General features: G+C 48.9%; 1 protein-coding gene across 1 annotated transcript in view; it reads left to right on the top strand.

The window, feature by feature from the left end:
• The window catches only part of plekhh1 (pleckstrin homology, MyTH4 and FERM domain containing H1), a 132,507-nt gene that overhangs the window by 67,681 nt on the left and 42,751 nt on the right, over positions 1-22,075 (top strand). Inside the window, exons 8-16 of the mRNA XM_033026652.1 lie at positions 493-571; positions 4,387-4,478; positions 6,743-6,893; positions 9,117-9,256; positions 10,513-10,623; positions 11,199-11,285; positions 12,324-12,497; positions 17,981-18,061; positions 20,439-20,618. Coding sequence (XP_032882543.1) covers positions 493-571; positions 4,387-4,478; positions 6,743-6,893; positions 9,117-9,256; positions 10,513-10,623; positions 11,199-11,285; positions 12,324-12,497; positions 17,981-18,061; positions 20,439-20,618 — 1,095 coding nt within the window. The remainder of the gene's footprint in view (positions 1-492; positions 572-4,386; positions 4,479-6,742; positions 6,894-9,116; positions 9,257-10,512; positions 10,624-11,198; positions 11,286-12,323; positions 12,498-17,980; positions 18,062-20,438; positions 20,619-22,075) is intronic.

Here is a 22,075-nt window from a genome sequence, read left to right as displayed (position 1 = left end):
TCACCATCCACTGACTAAAGAAATTCCTCCTCGTCTCCTTCCTAAAAGAATGTCCTTTAATTCTGAGGCTATGACCTCTAGTGCTAGAATCTCCCACTAGTGGATACATCCTATATACACAACTGGTTTACGCAGTGTGAGCATATAGAACATAGTATTCATGTGACCAAACCCTCCGATTTGGTGCTTAAAAACTCAGCAGGGTGAGCGAGTAGAAAGGAATTGTCGACGTTTTGGGTGAAGACCCTGCATCAGTATATTGGCAAATCCTTTCCCTTCACAGATGCTGCCTGACCTGCTGTGTTCCTCCAGCAGATTGTGTTTTACTCAAGACTCCAACATCTACAGCTAATTGTGCATCCAGTGACGCCTCTTGACTTTTCCCCAGCACCGTGCTAATTTGGGATGTTATTTAACCTGGGATGCGGGAAGAACATGTCCCATGGTAGATCAGTCTGTTGTCCCCAATGAGCATTTCCTTTTGCTTTACAGGAGGGTCGAATCTACGCCCTGGCTAAATCGGGCATGAGGATGTCGGAAGTGACCTTTGGATCCAGTCCCTCCAGGAGACGTAAGTGCGTTTGTTCAGGTGATGCTGTCCATTGGGTTTGTGAGATCAACCACTTGTATTGGACTCACAGCATCGGTCCTGGGCGTTTCCCAGAGGGTGGCACTGAATGTGCACTCCAGTCATTTATCACAAAGCTCCAGGTGTGGACTCCTATATATCGGTGAGAACAAGCACAGGCTCCGCAATCGTTTTGCTCAACACCTCCGCTCAGCCTGCCTAAACCTACCTGATCTCCTGGTTGCTCAAAACTTTCACTCCCCCTCCCATTCCCACACTGACCTTCCTGTCCTGGGCCTCCGCCGTTGTCAAAGTGAGACCCAGCGCAAATTGGAGGAACAACACCTCATATTTCAGTTGGGCAGCTTACACCCCAGCGGTATGAACGTTGATCTCTAACTTCAAGTAACCCTTGCTTTCCCTCTCTCTCCATCCCTCCCCCTCCCCAGTTCCCCAACCAGTCTTACTGTCTCTGACTACATTTTATCTCTATTTGCTTTGTTGGTGTCTTCTCCCAGCTAACAATGATATATTCTACATTTTCCCTGATCTGTATTCTCTTTGTCCTATTTTCACACCTTGCACTTCCTTATCTATGTATCTCCCTCTCCCCTGACATCAGTGTGAAGAAGGGTCTCGACCCGAAACGTCACCCATTCCTTCTCTCCAGGGATGCTGCCTGTATTCAACTACTTGTGTTTGCAACCACTGAGTTACTCCAGCATTTTGTGTCTGTCTTTTATCACAAAGACCTGTGCTTTGTTTGTCTGTGGTCCGGCCGATCTTCAAGAATCAGTAATTCATTGCATGTAGGAAAGGGAGCAGTCCTCACAATCTCAGGATATTCCAAAGAGCTCAGCTGCTAATGAACTATCTCCAGGCACGGAAATCGCTGTCATGGGGGGGACACAATTTCTTGGCAGCCGCACACGCACACACATGCGAGGCTACGGCCGTGGGCCCTGTGAACGGTAACATCGGGAGCTGACCTGGTTGGTGACCGACTCCGAACTCCAGCAACAGCAGCTTCGTCCGCCCCAAATCGTGGGGCTTGAACCAGACTGTTCACGGGGTCTTTCTTCGGCCGGCGGGGGCTTCAACATCGGGAGCCTCGATCGCCTCGTCCCCCCCCAGGATTTCCACCCATTTCCACCCATGAAACCAGGGACTACAGCAACAGTGTCGCCAATAGATAACATTTTGCAATGACCAAGTCACCTGTTTAACGTAAGTAAAAGGTTTTTTGAAACAGAGGGTGGTGAGTGCTGAGATCACACTGCCAGGGGTGATAGCAGAGACAGATACAATAGTGGCATTTAAGAGGCTTTTGGAGAAGCACATGAATACGCAGGGAATGGAAGGTATGGATTATGTGCAGGCAGATAAGCGTGATCTTGGCATCATGTTCGGCACGGACATTGTGGGCCGAATGGCCTGTTCCTATTGAACACAACTGCTGGAGTAACTCAGTTGGTCAGGCAGCATCTTTGGAGAACATGGATAGGTGATATTTCGGGGTCGGGACCCTACTTCAGACTGATTGCAGCAGGGGGAGGAAGACCAACCTCTCCTTCAAGGTAATATATCAGCTAATCCAGGCAGCATTCTGATCAAAGGTAGACACTAAATGCAGGAGTAACTCAGCGGGAGAGGCAGCATCTCTGGAGAAAAGGAACGGGCGACATTTCGGGACCAGACCCATTGTCAGACCCTTCTTCAGCATTCTGATCGAACTCTTCTGCAGTCTTTCCAAAACCTCCCATGTCCTTCTTTGTGACCAGATGACTAGAATTGCAGATGTTAGATTTAGCTCTCAGGGCTAACGGAATCAAGGGATATGGGGGAAAATTCAGAACGGGGTACTGATTTTGGATGATCAGCCATGATCATATTGATTGGCGGTGCTGGCTTAAAGAACCTATTTTCCATGTTTCTATGTTTCTATATGGCCTAACCAAACTCCTGTAAAGCTGCAACACGAGTTTGTGACTTATGCTCGATGATGAAGGCGAGCATACCATACACCTTCTTCACCACTTTAAATACTTGGTTAAGTTTTAGTTTAGTTTAGTTTAGAGATACAGCGCAGAAGCAGGCCCTTCGGCCCACCGAGTCCACACACTAACATTATCCTACACCCACACTAGGGACAATTTACACTTATATTAACCTACAAACCTGTCTTTGGAGTGTTGGAGGAAACCGAATATCTTGGAGAAAATCCACGTGTTCACGGGGAGAACGTACAAACAGCGCCCGTAGTCGGGATCGAACCCGGGTCTACGGCGCAGCAAGTGCTGCAAGGCAGCTACTCTACTGCTGTGCCGCCCATGTGTTGCCACATTCAGCGATGTAACTTCCGTGGCCATGCAGGGCACAGAGATTTGCAGATCGGTCCCAGGGGAACGGGAGGTGTTGGGTTGTCGGGGCTGATGAGCAGGAGCAGTGGTCTCTGCTCGAGCCCCGTGGCCCACGTCCCAGATCAGAGGGAAAGCTTCACCCTCTGACTAATCCAAGGTATGCAGGCTGCATTCAGCGGCAAATCCTCACCAGCTCGCCTCCCAAGCCCTGGATAAACAGAGACTGCAAGACGGGAGTGGGACTGGTTGTGAACTTTGCTGTTTGAAGGCAGCAATCAGGCGGCAGGGAAAGATCAAGGCTTCGGCCACCTGCCCTTTGATTGGGTGTTATTTCTGTCCCCCAGCTATTTTCAGATGGATTATTGCATTTGTGGTGTGTAACGCTCTCCACCCAGTTACGGGAAGGAAGGAGGCTTCAGCTTTTGAAAACCAAAATTGCTTCTGTCATTATGGTCTTCAACCCACTCTGGTTGCAATTATCCCAGATCACAGTCTGGATGGAGAGGGATGATTGCATTCCCTTGCAAGCTGCCAAATGAGTTTAAAACTCTCCAGCTGACTCCCCTGCCTTGAGTTCCAGCAGGATCTAGATTAAGTACAAGTTGGGCCATCATGTTGCAAAGACACAAAGTGCTGGAGTAACTGAGCGGGTCAGGCAGCATCTTGGAGAACATGGAGAGGTGACGTTTCGGGTTGGGACCCTTTTTCAGACTGATTGTAGTGGGGGGAAATAAAGCTGGAAGCCTGGCAGGTAATGGGTTAATCCCTAACGCATCTTTTCTTCCATCAACCCAGAAGGAACGGGTGACATTTCGGGTCGAGACCCTTCTTCAGTCTTGACCCTGAAACCTCACCCATTCCTTCTCTCCAGAGATGCCCCCTGTCCCGCTGAGTTACTCCAGCATTTTGTGTCCATCTCATGTTTTATTGTCACATGTCCCAGATAGATCAATGGGATTCTTACCTGCAGCAGCACAGCATAACATGTAAACATAGATGGATCGAAGCAAGCTGGTCAGAAGGTTCAGGGTTGTAACCTAGGAGCGGGACTGGTAACCCAGGGCTGTCACGGTGGCACAGTGGTAGAGTTGCTGCCTTACAGCGAATGTAGCGCCAGTGACCCGGATTCGATCCCGACTACGGGTGCTGTCTGTACGGAGTTTGTACGTTCTCCCCGTGACCTGCGTGGGTTTTCTTCGAGATCTTCGGTTTCCTCCCACATTCCAAAGACGTACAGGTTTGTAGGTTAATTGGCTTGGTAAATGTAAAACTTGTCCCCTGTGGGTGCAGGGATCGCTGGTTGGCGCGGAACCCGTGGGCTGAAGGGCCTGAGTCCGCACTGTATCTCTAAAACTAAAACCAGAAAATGAAAGACTATCCAGGGTCCAGGGTGTAAACTGAGCCGGCAGCTCTTTCTTCATCTGTTAACCTCCTCCGTTTGTCTGCTTCATTCTTCAGTGTCGAACCTTCCTGCGAATCTCACGTCTGGCCCCTTCGCTCACCTCATCTACAAGAACGTGACCGTTCCTGTCTACACCACCTTGAAAGGGGTAAGAAAGAGGACTGGTTTGCTGTAAGCTGCAGGCCAGGTGTGAGCCTCAAAGGACTCAGTGAGGACTCTTCCTTCCCCTTGGGGTGTCTTGGGCAAGGTCCATGTTACCGCAGGGACTCTGTGAGGCCGGGACCACTGGTGAAGGGTGGGTCACGGTGAGGCCGGGGGTACCGCAGGGACCTGTTGAGGCCAGGTTCCGAAGAAGGGCCTCTCACCCGAAACTTCACCCATTCCTTCTCTCCAGAGATGCTGCCTGTCCCGCTGAGTTTTGTGATTGCCACGGGGACTTGGTTACTGGGGAGGCCAGGATTGCCGGGTAGGCAGGGTGTGGCCATGGTTACTGGTAGGGAGGGAGGGGGGGGGTACACATAATGAGGCCGGGGTTGTGAGTGGGGAGGGTGGGGGGATGGGCGGGACGGCGCGACACCTGGTGAGGCCGAGTGAGAAAGGGTCATGAAGGCTGACCTGTGCGGAGACAACCTGCCTCAGTGGCTACCGCAGGCTCCCAGCACCAATCCTTGCCTCACCTCACCAGTCACAACCCGGCCAACCTGAGAAAGACCTGCTCACTGTCTCCTCCGCGTCCTGTGTGATAAAGTGCCATCATATCGTATCATATAACCAGTGCTTAATCCGCAGACTCGTGTGCTCGAAGCCACCTCATCAAAAGCCTTTCAAAATACTACATACATCCACTAGTTCCCCCTTATCTATTCAGCTAGAAATATCCTCAAAAAATGATTTTTGCGGTGCATGAGTTTTTGTCTCATAAAAATGTTTCTCTTTTTTATTTTGGTGCGTAGTGTGGAATTGAGCTAACAGAAATTTAAATTGATAAACTTCCCAATTGAATGTAGACAGGATCATATTTGAAAACAGGTGAAGCACATTAATCAAACACTGTATGATGAAGGTGTGATTAGAAATGCCGACAACCTTGAAGCGCAGGAGGATGAGGGGTGATCTCATAGAGGTGTATAGAATCATGAGAGAAAAAGATGTAGATGAACAGAGTCTCTTGACCAGAGTGGGGGAATCGCGGACCAGAGGACATAGGTTCAAGGTGAAGGGGAATAGATTTAATAGGAATCTGAGGGGTAACTTTTCACACAAAGGGTGGTGGGTGTATGGAACAAGCTGCCATAGGAGGTAGTTCAGGCTGGGACTATCCCAACATTTAAGAAACAGTTAGACAGGTCCATGGATAGGACAGGTGTGGAGGGATATGGACCAAATGCAGGACTAGTGTGGCTGGGACACGTTGGTCGGTGTGGGCAAGTTGGGCCGAAGGTCCTGTTTCCACACTGGATCACTCTATGACCTGAAATAATCCTGACCTCCTGTGCTGTCTGTCTGTCTGTCTGTCTGTCTGTCTGTCTGTCTGTCTGTCTGTCTGTCTGTCTGTCTGTCTCTGTCTGTCTCTGTCTGTCTCTGTCTGTCTGTCTCTGTCTGTCTGTCTCTGTCTGTCTCTGTCTGTCTCTGTCTGTCTGTCTGTCCGTCTGTCTGGAGCTTTCACGTTCTTCCTGTGACCATCGTAATTTCCTCCAGTTGCTCCAGTTTCCTCTCGGCTCCTGAAGGCATGCAGGTGAATTGATCCTGTAAAACTCTCCCTGGTGTGCAAGTGAGTGTCGGAAGCTGGAGGGAGTTGATGAGAATGTGGGGAGAATAAAGTGGGTTTGGGTAGGATTACTGTAAATGGGTCTGCATAGACTCAGTAGACCGAAGGGCATGTTTCCAGATAGTATTTCTATGATTCTACGATGACTAAAGCTACAAAAACATTTGAGTCATAGAGTCTGACAGTCCAACTTGCCTAAGATGTCAGACCGAGGTTGTTTGCATTTGGTTCATCTCTAAATCCTTTTGATTTCTGTGTAGTTGTTCAAATGATTTTTAACCAATGTAATCGTACCCACCTGAAGAGCTTCTGGCAGATCGATCCATGTATCCACTCCCTGTGTCTGAAAATTCCACCTCAGGTCACTTTAAGTTTTTTCCCTCCCACCTTAAACTTAAGTCCTCTACACCCCCCGTCATCCCTACATCTTTACATTGCCTTAAAGACAATTTTTTTAAATTATTCTCCCCATAACTTTTGAGCTGCTGGTAGTAACAGTTAATTTGTACAGAATTGACATTGATTCTCCAAGACCCTAATGCTCTTCCCCCAAGCAGAGAGCTGGGGCCCCGACAGGTTTAGTGTATGGCGGTCGTTATTGACGTTAAAAGTGACTGTGTCGTTATCCCGATTAAACTTTTCAGAAGGCCACACAGATCAGCAACGTTCCCTTCCCCGAGGAGTCCTCGGGATCGGATGATGACAGCAGCTCCCAGGCCAGCTTCCGAACGTCCACCGCGGGATCCGAGTCCAGGAAAACCAATGGCCCCGGGAGTCCCAGAGCCGTGAAAAGAGGTGGGTGATCGGCGGGACCTGACATGAGGGACAATGTTTAAAATACGTATGCTGGGCAAAACAAAATGATCACCCTGGGTGGATTAATAAAGGGATATGGACCACGCATGGGCAGAGGAGATAAGATTAATTCAGCATCATGTCCGGCACTAGGGTTGCCAACTTTCTCACTCCCAAATAAAGGACAAATTCCCGACGGCAATTCGTTGACCGACTCGGCCGTGGCTGGGTGAATGATGAGTTATCCCGGGTGCCGGACTGCACACAAAGCCCAGCCGGCGGGGCAGTGAGGAGTTCTGGCCCGGGCCACGCGATGTCGCGCGCAAAGTCCGGCATCCCATCCAACTCATGAACCAATTATCGGCCATGAGAAGGAGAGGTGGTGGTGTTGGCGGTAAGGGAAGGTCCGAAGGTCGGACAGCTGGCCGGGCTGCCGACCGACGGGGCCATGGGCGAGTCGCTGCTGCTGCTGCACTCCAGGGGCTGCACTACGTCGGGACGGATGAGGCGGGGCCGGGCGCGGCGCTCCGACCCGACAGTCCCCTCGACCCCAGAAGTAGCAGTCAAATACGGGACAAGGGCAGTATGGGGCAAACCAATTTAGCCCAATATACGGGATGTCCCAGCTAATACAGGACAGTTGGCAACCCTATTCAGCACAGACTTTGTGGGCCGAAGGACCTGTAATGTGATGTGCTCTTCTCTGTTCTGTGTTCCCACGGCTCTCACTGGTTGAAGAATCAGAGGGCAAGGAGCGAGGTGGTTGGTAAACATATCCTGAAATGACAACAAGAAAATCTTCTCACACAGCACAAAGTTACGGTGTGCAATGCGCATCGTGAAACACAGAATAGTACAGTACAAGAATAGGCCCTTTGGCCCACAGTCTGCACTGAACAAATTAAACAATCTCCCCTGCCTGCCTGTGATCCATTTCCCTCCATTCACTACATATTTCTGTGGCTATCTAAAAGCCTCTGAAAAGCCACTGTCGTATCAACTTACACCACCGCCCTTGACAGTGTGTTCCAATCACTTACCACTCTCTGTATTTAAAAGAAAAAAACTGGCCCTGCATATTTCCTTTCAACATTTCCCCTCTGATCTTGAAGCTAGTGGTCTGAAGCTAGGCGGTCACAGTGGTGCAGCGGTAGAGTTGCTGCCTTACAGCGAATGCAGCACCAGTGGCTCGGGTTTGATCCCGACTACGGGTGCTGTCTGTACGGGGTTTGTACGTTCTCCCCGTGACCTGCGTGGGTTTTCTCCGAGATCTTCGGTTTCCTCCCACACTCCAAAGACGTACAGGTTTGTAGGTTAATTGGCTTGGTAAATGTATAATTGTCCCTCGTGGGTGTCGGATGGTGTGCGGAGATCGCTGGTCGGCGCGGACCCGGTGGGCCGAAGGACCTGTTTCTGCGCTGTATCTCTAAACTAAACTAAACTACAAATAGATTCAAATGTAGCATTTCAAAGGGAACAGGGTAAATAACTGATTGTGGGGGAGGGAGCAAGAGATTGGAACTAACTAAATACATCCAGTGTACAGATGGCTTCCTTCTGCATCATAACCACTCTGGGATTCTGCTACCAAGCTGTCAGTGGGTGGGCTGAGCAATGTTACAGGAGCTCTGAGGGGTAGAGTAGCTGGTGCACCCCCTCTGGTAGAGGTGGTCCAATTTACAAGGTCAAAGTCACAAAGTGAGGACGAGAGATCAAGATGGTGCTGGGTTGTTGGTTGTGATGTGTTTCCCTGTGACAACATGGTGGAATCTGACTCTCCCGCTCCTCGAGATAAGATACGATAGAACTTTATTTATTCCAGGAGGGAAATTGATCTGCCAACAGTCATAATACACAAGATACCCAAATACCACCGACCTTGGTTGTGTGGCAATAAAATTATTTCTTTCATACATGAAATTATCGTGAAACATGAAATTAAAGTGAGGAGTGGAAAGGATTGGGGATGTGCAAAGATTGGGGGGGGGGGGGGGGGGGAGTGACGATGAGAAAGGAAACAGGCTATTGGTAGGTGTGAGCGAGGTGAAAACGAGTTACAGACAATGAGACTTGTGATCATGGAGTTGTCTGTTGATCTCATTGAGTGGCCAAGCCATCTCTACACTGGTCCCTGTGGCAGCAGCTGCCTGAAGCTGCCTCGTTTCACCGCATGCTCCTGAGTGAGGTGTAGGCTGGATTCACGGCGTGCGTCTCTCTCCACAGGTGTCTCCATGTCCTCGGTCAGCTCGGAAAGCGATTACGCCATCCCTCCTGACGCCTGTTCGGTGGACAGCGACTACTCCGAGCCCGAGCACAAGCTCCTCCGGACCTGCTCCGTCTACTCTGCTGAGAGCAACAGCAATGTGAGTGGTGCACAGACCCCTTTCTCCCAGGCCCTGAACAGAGGAGCAGTCTCCAGCTGAAGTGATCAGAGGACCTTATTGTTCTGGGGTGCTGGGTGGGGGGAAGAGGTGGGGAGGGGGGGAGTGGAGCTGAGACAACAAACTGCATCCATCATCAGTCCCATTTCCCACACTATTATAAACCACTTCACCAGGGCCCTTCGCCAGGTGTTCCAGACCTAGTCATTCTCTGACGTATATAAACTTAAATAATTATATACCCGAGCGTCTATATACCAGAGCGTCTATACCCGAGCATTCGGGGAGGATGCAATTGTGGAGGAAGGGGTTGAAAACCAAAGTGTCTTGTATTCCCACTGCCCTCCTGATTCACCAAGCCGTATTACATCCACTTTGTGGCCCAGAGTTTATGGTTGAGGGAACCAACAGCATGGTTTAAGAAAAGGACAAGGGGCTCAGGGGTCTTGGAAGGGAATTGCAGAGCTCGGGGCCCAGGCAGCCAAAAGCACCGTAGTCAACAGTGGAGCAACAGGAAGTGGAGGATGCAGGGAGCGCAAGAAGCACCATGGCGATTGATCCAGCAACAGAGAGGAACTGGGGCGGGGTTGTCCAATGGGCGGTGTGCCTCTTTTAAAACATAAGTGCACAGTTTTGAGACTGGCTGTGAAGGAAGGAACTGCAGATGCCAGTTTACACCGAAGATAGATACAAAATGCTGGAGTAACTGAAGCAGCATCTCTGGAGAGAAGGAATGGGTGAGGCCTCGGGGCGTGATCCTTCTTTAGACTGGCTGCTGGTTGCCATGGTATGAGCGTTCCCTGGAGGTGCTGAAACCTCGCTGCCGGGGGGGGAGGGGGGGCGGGGGGCGGGGGGCGTGAGGAGGTTGTCAACTCAAGCTGAAGTGTGTTGGGGCTACCAACTCTGATAGGACAGAGCTCATCGCATGATCTTTCATCTCTGTCCACGTGACATGACTCCCCCACCACATAACTGGGCAGAATGTGTAATCTTGTGATCTTTGGCGTGCTCCTACCCTTTGCAAGGGTTGCTTGAGCTGCCCACTTTGTTGCTCCTGCATTCAGGGAGCGGGCTTATTGTGTTCCCTCCTGGCCTCTCCCGCCGCGTGGGATTTCAGGACCACTCTGGTGTGTTGCCTGACCTACCAGCCACTTCCCCACTCACTTCTGTGCTCTTGAGACCCGAGCTTGCTCCACAGCAGACTGGCTGACCCGTCCGCCATCTTGTGTTGCTTGCAGGAGCCGTTAGAAAAGTCTGGATACCTGCTGAAGATGGGAGGCCAAGTCAGGACGTGGAAGAGACGATGGTTTATGCTGAGGAACAGCGAGATCCTGTACTACAAGTCACCCGTAAGTCACCCTGCCACAAGCACGATGCACTGAGATTGCGGTTCACTTGGGCATTAGGGGATCCAACTCTTTGTCTGGGCGATAATTCCCATGGACTGCGTACATTAAAAAAAAAATTACGAGGATGCTGCCAGGACTAGAGGGTGTGAGCTATAGGGAGAGGATGAGTTGGCTGGGTCCCTATTGCGTGGAGTGTAGGAGGATGAGGGGAGATCTTATAGAGGTATACAAAATCATGAGAGGAATAGATCAAGTAGATGCACAGAGTCGTTTACCCAGAGTAGGGGAATCGAGGACCAGAGGACATAGGTTCAAGGTGAAGGGGAAAAGATTTAATTGGAATCTGAGGGGTAACTATTTCACACAAAGGGTGGTGGGTGTATGGAACAAGCGGCCGGAGGAGGTAGTTGAGCCATCATTTAAGAAACAGACAGGTACATGGATAGGACAGGATTGAGGGGATATGGACCAAACGCCGGCAAGTGTGACTAGTGTAGCTGGGCCATTGTTGGCCGGTGTGGGCAAGTTGGGCCGAATATCCATACTATGACTCTATGACCACCTTGTGCTTTCAGAGTGATGTCATCAGGAAGCCCCAGGGCCGGATCGAGCTCAGCTCCTCCTGTCGTGTCGTGCGTGGGGAGGGAGCACAGACCTTCCAGGTGAGGACCCGTCGCCCACTGGGTGGACCCGGCCCTTCCCCACGCTGGGAGTGACCCCGCACTCATCATTCAGTGCCACTGCAGCCAATACCTCCCGACACCACCTGCTCCCGCTTTCAACCGCACGGGAATGGGATTTTCCAGAGCTCTACTTCACATAATATCCCCAACAAGTTTAGTTTAGAGATGCAGTACGGAAACAGGCCCTTCCCCCCTCCGAGTCCGTACCGACCAGCGATCCCCGCACACTAATACTATCCTTCACACACACACATACACACACTACAGACATTTTTTACATTTATCTTACAAACCTGTACGTCTTTGGTGAGTGGGAGGAAAGCGATGATCCCGGAGAAAACTCACGGGGAGAACGTACAAACTCCGTACAGACAGCACCCATAGTCGGGATCGAACCCGGGTCTCCAGCGCTGTAAGGCAGCAACTCTACTGCTGCACTACAATGCCACCCACCTGCCAATGCTCGCTGTTGACACAGTAAAATACGCCCCGCGGACTCTTCCCTTCTCAGCACCACAAGCTCCACCGCCCTCCTTCTCCAGCCCTCTGCTGTTCCGTCTCACTTTCCACACCGCAGCGCCTGTAATTGTATCTCCAGCTACTGCCTCCAGCTCTGGAGTTCCCTCTTGAAACGTTACCCCCTTTCACAGCTCTCTCCCAAGTCAACCCCTTCCACCAAGGCTTTCATTGCCCACCCTTGCCTTTCCTAACATGCATGTCAGCTCTCCAACCATCGATCACACTGGAGATATTGAGGGTAGAACTAGGCCGTTCAGTCTATGATCCGTGTAGCACCGCGCAGAGGTGCGGTAAGATCAATATTTCCCCAGTGGCAGTGCGGGCTCCTTCATGGTTCTGGTGAAAGGTGATGAGGGGAGACTCAAGGGACTGCAGATGCTGGAATCCTCAGTGGGTCAGGCAGCATCTATGGAGGGTGCGTTCAGACGACGTCTCGGGGCGGGAACCTTCCCCAGACTGGGGCGTTGATTGCTTGTGATTCCCTCCACCCTGCTGCAGCTGGTGACGGAGAGCCGGACGTACTTCCTGACGGCGGACTCGCCCAACATCCTGGAGGAGTGGATCCGGGTGCTGCAGAACCTGCTGAAGGTGCAGCTGGCCAGCCCCGCAGCTGCCGCCGCTGCTGCCACACGGGCCCAGTGGAAGCCCTCCGCCCACGGCTGGCTCACCAAGGTACCGGGCTCCTGATCACCGTGCATCTCGTGCCCTCCCCCGGGAATTCCAGCGCACACACGGGGTATCGCTGGCACCAAGGGTCTGGGCGCAGAGAACCCGTGTAACGTATTGTGTACGAGGCCAAGGCTGGGCTCCCTGGGCTGGGAGAGGGTGGGCCGGTGCCCTGGGACTCTACCAAGGCATGTACCAGGGGTGGTCATGTTGGAGGGATGGTCAGGGTGGGGTAGACATCAGTAGGACAGGGTTGAGAAGAACATCCAGGGGGAGTCCGTGTGTAGCACAAAAGGACAGGAAGAGGCATTCATTTTCATTCCGGGGAGGGAATCAGTTTTACACGCACAGTGCGAAAAGTCTGCCGCATTGTATGATTACATTTCTAATTGTCATTGTGCGGGTGTGACACTACTCATAGCGGAAGTGCCCGGCAATCTGGTCCTACCGGTTCCCAACCCAGTGCACTTTGAGGGCAAGCAGCAGCTGTCTGAAGAAGGGTCTCGATCCGAAACGTCACCCATTCCTTCTCTCCAGAGATGCTGCCTGTCCCGCTGAGTTACTCCAGCATTTTGTGTCTACCTTGTGTTTTGTTGTAATATGTCCTGAAATGGAACTATGACATTCGTACTTGCAGCAGCACAGATATGTAAATATATTACTCTGTGAAACTCATAATAAATCATAACAAAAAATGTATATATATATATTTTTGAAAACAAGACAAATAAATAGACAAATATAGTGCAAAAATAATGCCGCATCAATATAGATCAGAGCCTATTTGGAGCTTTTTACTCCAGCTTTTGGTCTTATCAGCTGTTCTTTGATGGAGTGACATATTTAGCAGAGCTGCTGCCTCACAGCTTCAGAGACCTGGGTTTGGTACTGCATGTGTGGAGTTTGCACGTTGCCCTCAGTGTCCACCTTGATCCAGGCCTTGGAGTTACTGTGGATGGGTCCAGGGTCAAGTCGCATTGCAGGGATGGAGAGGGTCCACTGCCCCAGGGAGTTACGAGCTCTCTAGGGCATACATGTGAAGAATTCTTGACCTCTTTCGGGGAGTGCTCTGTGAACAGCTCTTAACTGCCCAAATTTCTTACTGAGGATCGTGTGACCATCTTGAAGTCCCAAGAACATCAATGAGAAAACTGAGACCGCTACAGTGATCCAGTTCAATCTTGACCTTTACAATCTTTACAAAGCGGGCTTGCCCCCTATATCAAAAATCTGCTTACCCACCACACCACCTCCAGGTCCCTCAGATCGGCCGACTTGGCGTTACTGACCATAAGCTCAGGGGCGACCGCACCTTTGCGGTTGCAGCTCCTAGACTGTGGAACAGCATCCCTCTTCCCATCAGAACAGCCCCCGCCATCGACTCTTAAGTCGAGACTTAAAACTCATCTTTACTCTCAAGCCTTTCTTGACGTCCTCTGAGGGAGGGCTATATGTATGTATTTATGTATGTACTTAATCTATGAACCACTGTTGTATATCATTAGTACCTCCACCAATGTAAAGCACTTTGGTCAACGAGAGTTGTTTTTTAAATGTGCTATAGAAATAAAAGTGACTTGACTTGACTTGACTTGACCTCTGCATGGAGTTTGCAATTGTCTCTGTGACCGCTTGTGTTTCCTCTGGATGTTCCGCTTTCCGTCCACATCCCAAAGAAATACAGGTTGGTAGGTTAACTGGCCTTTGTACATTGCCCACTGTGTCTGCACCGACCAGCGATCCCTGCACACTAACACTATCCTACACACACTAGGGATAATTTACACATACACCAAGCCAATTAACCTACAAACCTGTATGTCTTTGGCGTGTGGGAGGAAACCAAAGATCTCTGAGAAATGTCACGGGGAGAACGTGCAAAGTCCGTACAGACAGCGCCCGTAGTCGGGATGGACCCGGGTCTCCGGAGCTGCGCCACCAGTGCTTCGGTTTCCTCCCTTGTCCTTAACTCATGCAGGTTGAGAGGTTAGGGATCACCAAGTTGCTGCTAATATGTTCATGCGTATGCGGACGTGGAGTCGAAATATAATTGTTACGGTTGGTGTAAATATCTATGGAATCAATTTGGATTATTATTTTGTTAAATCAACCGAAAGGTCCAATCACACGGGGTTTTATTATATATTCAGGAAAGTCCAAAAGCGGCGAAGGAAAATAAAAAAAATCCCCCACCCTCCCATTTCCCGCGCCCAGTGATGTGATGCGCGCGGGGGTCTGGACCAATCGCTGACAAGTCCCGCCCCCTGACGACGTCATGTCCGTTATTTGGCTTTTCGGTGATGCGTCCATTTTGTTAGTTGGCTTTTCAGCGTCGTTTCCGTTCGATTAGTTGGCTTTTAGACGTCCCGCCATTTCGGTTATTTGGCTTTTCGGCGATCCGCCCTTTTGGTGAGTTGGCTTTTTGGCGTCGTTTTCGTTCGGTTAGTTGGCCTTTAGGCATCTCGCCCTTTCGGTTATTTGGCTTTTCGCCGTTGTTTCCATTCGGTTATTCGGCTTCCACTTCTTCACTTCGGCATCTGGTTCTTCGACGCCATGTCCGGGTACCATATACATGAGGGCTAAATGTACGGGGAGGTTGATGAGTATGGGAGGTTGATGAGCATAAAATGGGACGTGTGGGGTAGATGTAATTGGATAGTTGACAGTGGGCAAGGACTCAATGGGATGGTCTGTGACGAGAAGAGATCAAACCTTGAGCGAGGGCTGAGCAGGCAAAGAGAGTGTGAATTCTTTCTTGTTTACAGACCAGTGATCCAGCTGCTGCTTTCATTCCCCTGTTCTTCTGCGGTGGCCATAGGGACTTTATAGTGACGGGGAGGGGTGGCTGTGTGATGCTCAGCAGGTCAGGCAGCATCTGTGGTGAGAGGAGCTTCAGCTTGACGATCCTTCGACAAAGCTGATGCATAGGTGCCGGCCTGAATCCTCACCTTATTTCTCTCACCACAGAGGCTGCCGGAGCTGCGGAATGTTTCATGGACATTCTGTTTTTTTTAATTTTACCTTTCATTTTCTTTGCAAACAGTTTTGCCAGATTTCCATTGTCTGAATGATGCATGGATTAGGGAATAATTGCCACAGGGAGAGATTTGGATTGTTTTGTGTGGAACACTGGAAGTTGTGGGGAGACCTGATAGTATATAAAATAATGAGAGGCACAGATAGGGTAGACAGTCAGAACCTTTTTACCAGGATAGAAACATCAAATACTAGAGGGCTTATTTTTATAAGGTGAGAGGGGAAAAGTTTAAAGATGTGCAGGGAAAGGTTGTTTTTTGCACAGAGGGTGGTGAGTATCTGCAAGGCTCAGCTGGGGGTTGGTGGAAGCAGATATGATAGTAGCATTGAAGTGATTTTTGGATAGACACACAGATTTCAGGGAATGGATGAGTAAAGATTACGTGCAGGCAGATAGGTTTGGTTTAGATGTCATGTTTGGCACAGATATTGTCGGCTGAAATCCCTGTTCCTGCGCTCTGCTGTTATATCGAAGATAGACACAAAAAGCTGAAGTGACTCAGCGGGTCAGACAACATCTCTGGAGAAAAGGAATAGGTGGTGTTTCGGGTCCAGACCCGAAACGTCATCTTATCCTTTTCTCCCGAGGTGCTGTCTGTCCTGCTGAGTGACTCCAGCTTTTTGTGTCTATCTTCAGTTTAAACCAAGATCTACAGTTCCTTCCTACACTGTACTGTTATATGTTTGATGTAAATTTGTTTGCAGAAAAAAAATCATACAGTATATAAATCTGGATGCAATCTACTTTGCACGGCTGATGGAGGTTCATTCCAATGAAAGGCTCACACCTAACTCCTAAACCAGGGGTCAAATCCCACTTGCAACACTGCGCAGCATCCCTGCACAGCGCAATAACAGCTCGAATCCCAGACGCATTGTAATGAGTGTACGTTGCCTGGATTCATTTAGCCTGCCAGATGTTTCAACTAAACAGCTGCTTGAAATATTTACTCAGGCAAGAGTCGAGAAGATGGGTCACTGGGCTTCTCAATGCTTGGAAGAGAACCCTGTTAAATTGGCACCTATTCAAAATCTGTGTTTAGGCAAAACCAATTAAGCAACTTGGACAGGTTCCAGGCGAGAAGAATTCTTAACATCCCACCTCCCCCCCCCCCCCCCCCCCCCCCCTGCTATTTCTGAGATGAGTTTCATATTAACAGTTTGCTAGTACGCAGGTCTCTCCCACACAGTTTCTCCTCCTGGAACCTTGGAGACCCTCCCCGCCCCTCGTCCACACACCCAGCTGCGGAGTTAACCATTTGTTGCCTGGCAGAGCTGTGGACTGAATGCCTCTGAACATCCGCGTGCCGCCTTTAAAACGTTCCCACTTTGCCACCAATGATGGGCTCAGCAACACCCCGAGCGTGCCCTGCTTAGACTGTGGTTCTGGTGAGCTCTTAGAAACATAGAAAATAGGTGCAGGAGTAGGCCATTCGGCCCGTCGAGCCAGCACCCCCATTCAATATGATCATGGCTGATCATCTAAAATTAGTACCCCGTTCCTACTTTATCCCCATATCCCTTGATTCCGTTAGCCCTTAGAGCTAAATCTCTCTCTTGAAAACATCCAGTGAATTGGCCTCCACTGCCTTCTGTGGCAGAGAATTCCACAGATTCACAACTCACTGGCTAAAAAAGTTTTTCCTCATCTAAGTGGCCGACCCCTTATTCTTCAAACTGTGACCCTGGTTCTGGACTCCCCCAACATGCGGCACATTTTTCGTGCTTCTAGCCCGTCCAATCCCTTAAGAATTGTATATGTTTCTACAAGATACCCTCTCATCCTTTTAAATCCAAGTGCCTATAAGCCCAGTCGATCCATTCTTTCATCATATGTCATTCCCGCCATCCCGGGAATTAACCTGAGTTCTTGCTCAGGCAACGTGTGCCCACAATGACTTCCCAAAAATTATCAACACGTCTTCTCCCTCTCAAAAAAGATTAACTAACTTGGTTCATTCCTGGATGAAATTGTAAACAGATGTGCCCCTAATCACAGAGCCTAACATTTGGAAAATGTTTTCCCATTTAGCGGGAGAAAGCTCCCATTTTAATCCATAGAAAGTAATTTTTTTTATCATAAACAATCAAGAAGCCAAATCTCCGTCAGCATTTGATCTCCTCTGGAGGATTAATGATGGAAATATAGTATAAGGTTAAAATATTTATCCAATTGTGGATAGACACAAAATACTGGAGTAACTCAGCGGCACCGGCAGCATCTCTGCAGAGAAGGAATGGGTGACTTTTCCGGTCGAGACCCTTCTTCCAATTGTGGATCCAGGTTTAGAAGTCCATGAGTCCAGCCTGATTTTTATTCCTTACACATTTTCTTTACAGAAACGCATATAAAGTGTGCAATTTAAAAATAATTAAATGGGTTCATTTTATCGTCAAAGGTGGGCCGCATACTCAAAGTTCTGATAGATCAATGTTCTTCTTGTGTCTTGCAGGTGAGACACGGATACTCCAAGCTGGTCTGGTGCTCTCTCATCGGGAAAACGTTCTATTACTTCAGGAATCAGGATGACAAGGTATTTAAAGGCTACCGTAAATTGGACCCGAATCAAATGATTGAGGGACAGGCCTGGATAGAGTGGATGTGGAGAGGATGTTTCCACTAGTGGGAGAGTCTAGGGCTAGGGGTAGCCTCAGAATTAATCAATGGTGATCAATGGTGTTTTATCATTAATGTTTTATTATTATTAATGTTTAGTGTTTTCTGAGTCATTCGTAACTGTCACTATGTCATGTTGTTACTTGTGGGCGGAGCACCAAGGCAAATTCCTTGTATGTGAATACTTGGCCAATAAACTTACTTACTTACTTAAAATACATTCCTTTAGGAAGGTGATGATGAGGAATTTCTTTAGTCAGAGGGTGGTGAATCCGTGGAATGAATGCCACAGAAGGCTGTGGAGGCCAAGTCAGTGGATATATTTAAGGCAGAGATATAGAAGATAGATTCATGATTAGTACGGGTGCCAGGGGGTTACGGGGTGAAGGCAGGAGAATGCGGTTCGGAGGGCGATATTGATCAGCCATGATTGAGTGACAGAGTAGACTTGATGGACTGAATGGCCTAATTCTGCTGCCATCACATGAATTAATGACAACAGAGTTCAGACTCTTCCTTTGTGGTAAAATCTGTGCTATCTGCTGGGGCTGCTTTGGGCCTCTGTGTGACGTGAGGCCAGGAGCTCGAATGTACCTGCCAATCGCGGGTAAAACCATGGCTTTTGCACCGTAGTTACAATTACAACAGTAATGTGAAGAGTGGATGGAAAGAGGGTGCCACAGTGGGGGAAACTAATAATGCAGCTGCCTAGCAGCTCCAGAGAGCCGGGTTGGATCCTGACCTCCGCTACTGTCTGCGTGGAGTTTGAGCGTTATCGCTGTAATTGCACTGATTTTCTCTGGATGCCCAGGTTTCCACCCACGTCCAAATGGCCTGTGAGTCGGCAGGTTGATTACCTACTGTAAATTACCCCTAGTGTGTAGTTGAGAATCTGAGGGAGTGGATGGGAATGTGGGAAGAATAGGTTACAGGGGAAATTAGCGGAGGGATGGGATTGCTCTGTAATCCACCATAGATTCGATGGGCCAAATGGCCATGTTGGAAGGTGAGGTGGAAAACATAGACTACGTGATCATTCATTGATCTTATGAAAAGTGTCCATTCTTGGTTCCTGAGTTGGGGTAGATATTTGCTGGTAAGAATGCAGCTTAGAAATACACTTACTTAGCTGTTACTGAATGTGGACTGTCTTGCGCTATAGGTGGTGCATAGATATCTGGCTAGAAAGGCTTTGGAGAGATATGGGCCAAATGCAGGCAAGTGGGACTAGCCCAGAATTACAACATACGTTGGGCCAAAGGGCCTGTTTTTGTAATTCTATGACTCCATGAAAAGATGAAAATGCTTCAACATAGCTACACGTGTGGTGAAGCAGCAATCTCTCAGAGATGTTCGAAATGCGCAGATAGATAAAGCTACTGGAAGGAACGCCTGTGATGTTAGTCATTCCAATCTGGATGCAGATCACCAGGGGAATGGAGTACGGGTCAACCTGTCCAAAATGTAGGGAGGATACAGTTTCCGACTTGGTGTGGTTTATAAAGGACATTGAACTCAATGAGACCACTTGCTCCATTGATCCACAAAACTGATGGAAATGGAAATGCAAAGAGAGACTTTTCCCACTGAAGGTGAAGGGAGCTTGGGGGAGGTTTGTGAAATAATGGTGGGATGTAAAGGAGAGACTAGGAAGTGTGTTGTCCAGGGTTTGGGAAGCCAGTGAGTCAGCTGCGTTTCATCAGTACTTTTTCACTGAGTAGACGATTCTAAAGCTAGGTCTAATCTTAGAACGGTACATTTAAAAAGACTGACATCAGGGATATAGTGAACCAGTCACAATAGTCTCTTCAGACCCTTCTTCAGACATTGTCTCTTCAGACCCTTCTTCAGACTAGCCCAGTCTGACTAGCCCAGAAATCAAATGGCAGATAATCTAAATGGAGGGGCAGCAAGTGAGTTCAGTGGCAGAGAGATCTAGGTGTCCGGGTGCATGAACCACTAAATGCTAGCAGGGAAGTCCAACATGTAGTTAATAAAGCAAATACAGGCCTGGATAAAGTGGATGTGGAGAGGGCGTTTCCACTAGTGGGAGCGTCTAGGATTAGAGGTCATAGCCTCAGAATTATTGTCTGAAGAAGGGTCTTGACCTGAAATGGCACCTATTCCTTTTCTCCAGAGATGCTGCCTGTCCCGCTGCATTGCTCCAGTTTTTTGTGTCTTTACGTCAGTGTAAACCAGCATCTGCAGTTCCTTCCTGCGCCTCATTAGATTTGTTGTTCAAGGCATGTAGGGACGGCTTGCGTTTTGTCTTAATGCGTTTTCTGATCCTTTAGTTTCCCCTGGGTCATCTGAAGGTGAGAGAGGCGAAAGTGGAAGAAGTAGACCGCTCCTGCGACTCCGACGAGGATTACGAGGCAGGAGGTCGAGGATTCCTCTCCTCCCACTTCACCCTGGTCATTCGCCCAAAGGATCAGAGCCCGACTTATCTGCTGATCGGAACAAAGCAGGAAAAGGTGAGAGGTCATTTGGGAAGTCTGGATTAGTTCATTTGATCCCAAACGAGTTACCAAGTTCACAAGTCATAGGAGTAGAATTAGGCCATTTGGCCCATCCAGTCCACTCTGCCATTCAATCATGGCTGATCTCTCCTTCCTAATCCCATTTTCCTGCCTTCTCTCCGTAACCCTTGACATCCGTTCTAATCAAGAACTTGTCTATCTCTGCCTTAAAAATATCCACTGACTTGGTCTCCACAGCCCTCTGTGGCAATGAGTTCCACAGATTAACTACCCTCTGACTAAAGAAGTTCCTCCTCACCTCCTTTCCAAAAGAGCATCCTTTAATTCTGAGGCTGTGACCTCTGGTCCTAGACTCTCCCACCAGTGGAAACATCCTTTCATTATTCTGTAAGTTTCAATGAGGTCCCCCCTCTACCTTATGCTCGTCATATGTTAACCTACTCATTCCCGGGATCATTCCTGTAAACCTCCTCAGGACCCTCTCCAGAGCCAGCACATCCTTCCTCAGATATGGGGCCCAAATGTACTCCACAGTATTCCAACCATGTTCGGGGGAGGCCAAGGCTAGAGGAGGAAAGTAGGAGGGACGTTTACTAATGAAAGATTGTGTTTGCTGCCAATGCGAAAATACGTGCAAGGGCATGTTGTGATAAGAATGTTGTGATTCTGCAGCGGGATAGATTGAGTGAGTGGGAAAAGACTGGCAAATTGTGTTTAGTGTGGGGGAGTGTGAGGTCATGCACTTCAGTAAGAGAAATCTATAATGCTAGCATTTAATATCAAGAGGACTGGAAAACAAATACAAAAATGTAATGTTGAGGCTCTATAAGGTACATTTGGAGTACAAAGCGATCTCGGTGTTTCAGTGCATGAACCACAAATTGCTACCAGGGAAGTCCAGCAAGTAGTTAATAAAACAAATAGAGGCCTGGATAGAGTGGATGTGGAGAGGGTATTTCCACTAGTGGGAGAGTCTAGGACCAGAGGTCATAGCCTCAGAATTAAAGGATGTTCCTTTAGGAAGGAGATGAGGAGGGATTTCTTTAGTCAGAGGTGAATCTGTGGAACTCATTGCCACAGAAGGCTATGCAGGCCAAGTCAATCGGTATATTTAAGGCAGAGATAGATAAATTCTTGATTAGTACGGGTGTCAAGGGTTATGGGAGAAAGCAGGAGAATGGGGTTAGGAGGGGGAATTAGATCAGCTATAATTGAATGGTGGAGTAGACTTGATGGGCCGAATGGCCTAATTTTGCTTCTATCACATACGAACGTATGAAATAGCACTTTGGCCTTCATTGTTCGACTGAGGCAGGAATTGATATGACACTTCCAGGCCCAGCAACCCAGCTCCATCAATTAATCCCAACCAACACCCAATTCAATCTGAATTTAACTGCTTGCACTGAGCCCCTATTGAGCATTAACTGGTTGCATCGTTCCACCAAACC

Source organism: Amblyraja radiata, chromosome 9 (assembly GCF_010909765.2).
Source record: "Amblyraja radiata isolate CabotCenter1 chromosome 9, sAmbRad1.1.pri, whole genome shotgun sequence".
In the NCBI taxonomy this organism is placed as follows: Eukaryota; Metazoa; Chordata; class Chondrichthyes; order Rajiformes; family Rajidae; genus Amblyraja; species Amblyraja radiata.
This window is presented reverse-complemented; position numbering and strand designations above follow the sequence as displayed.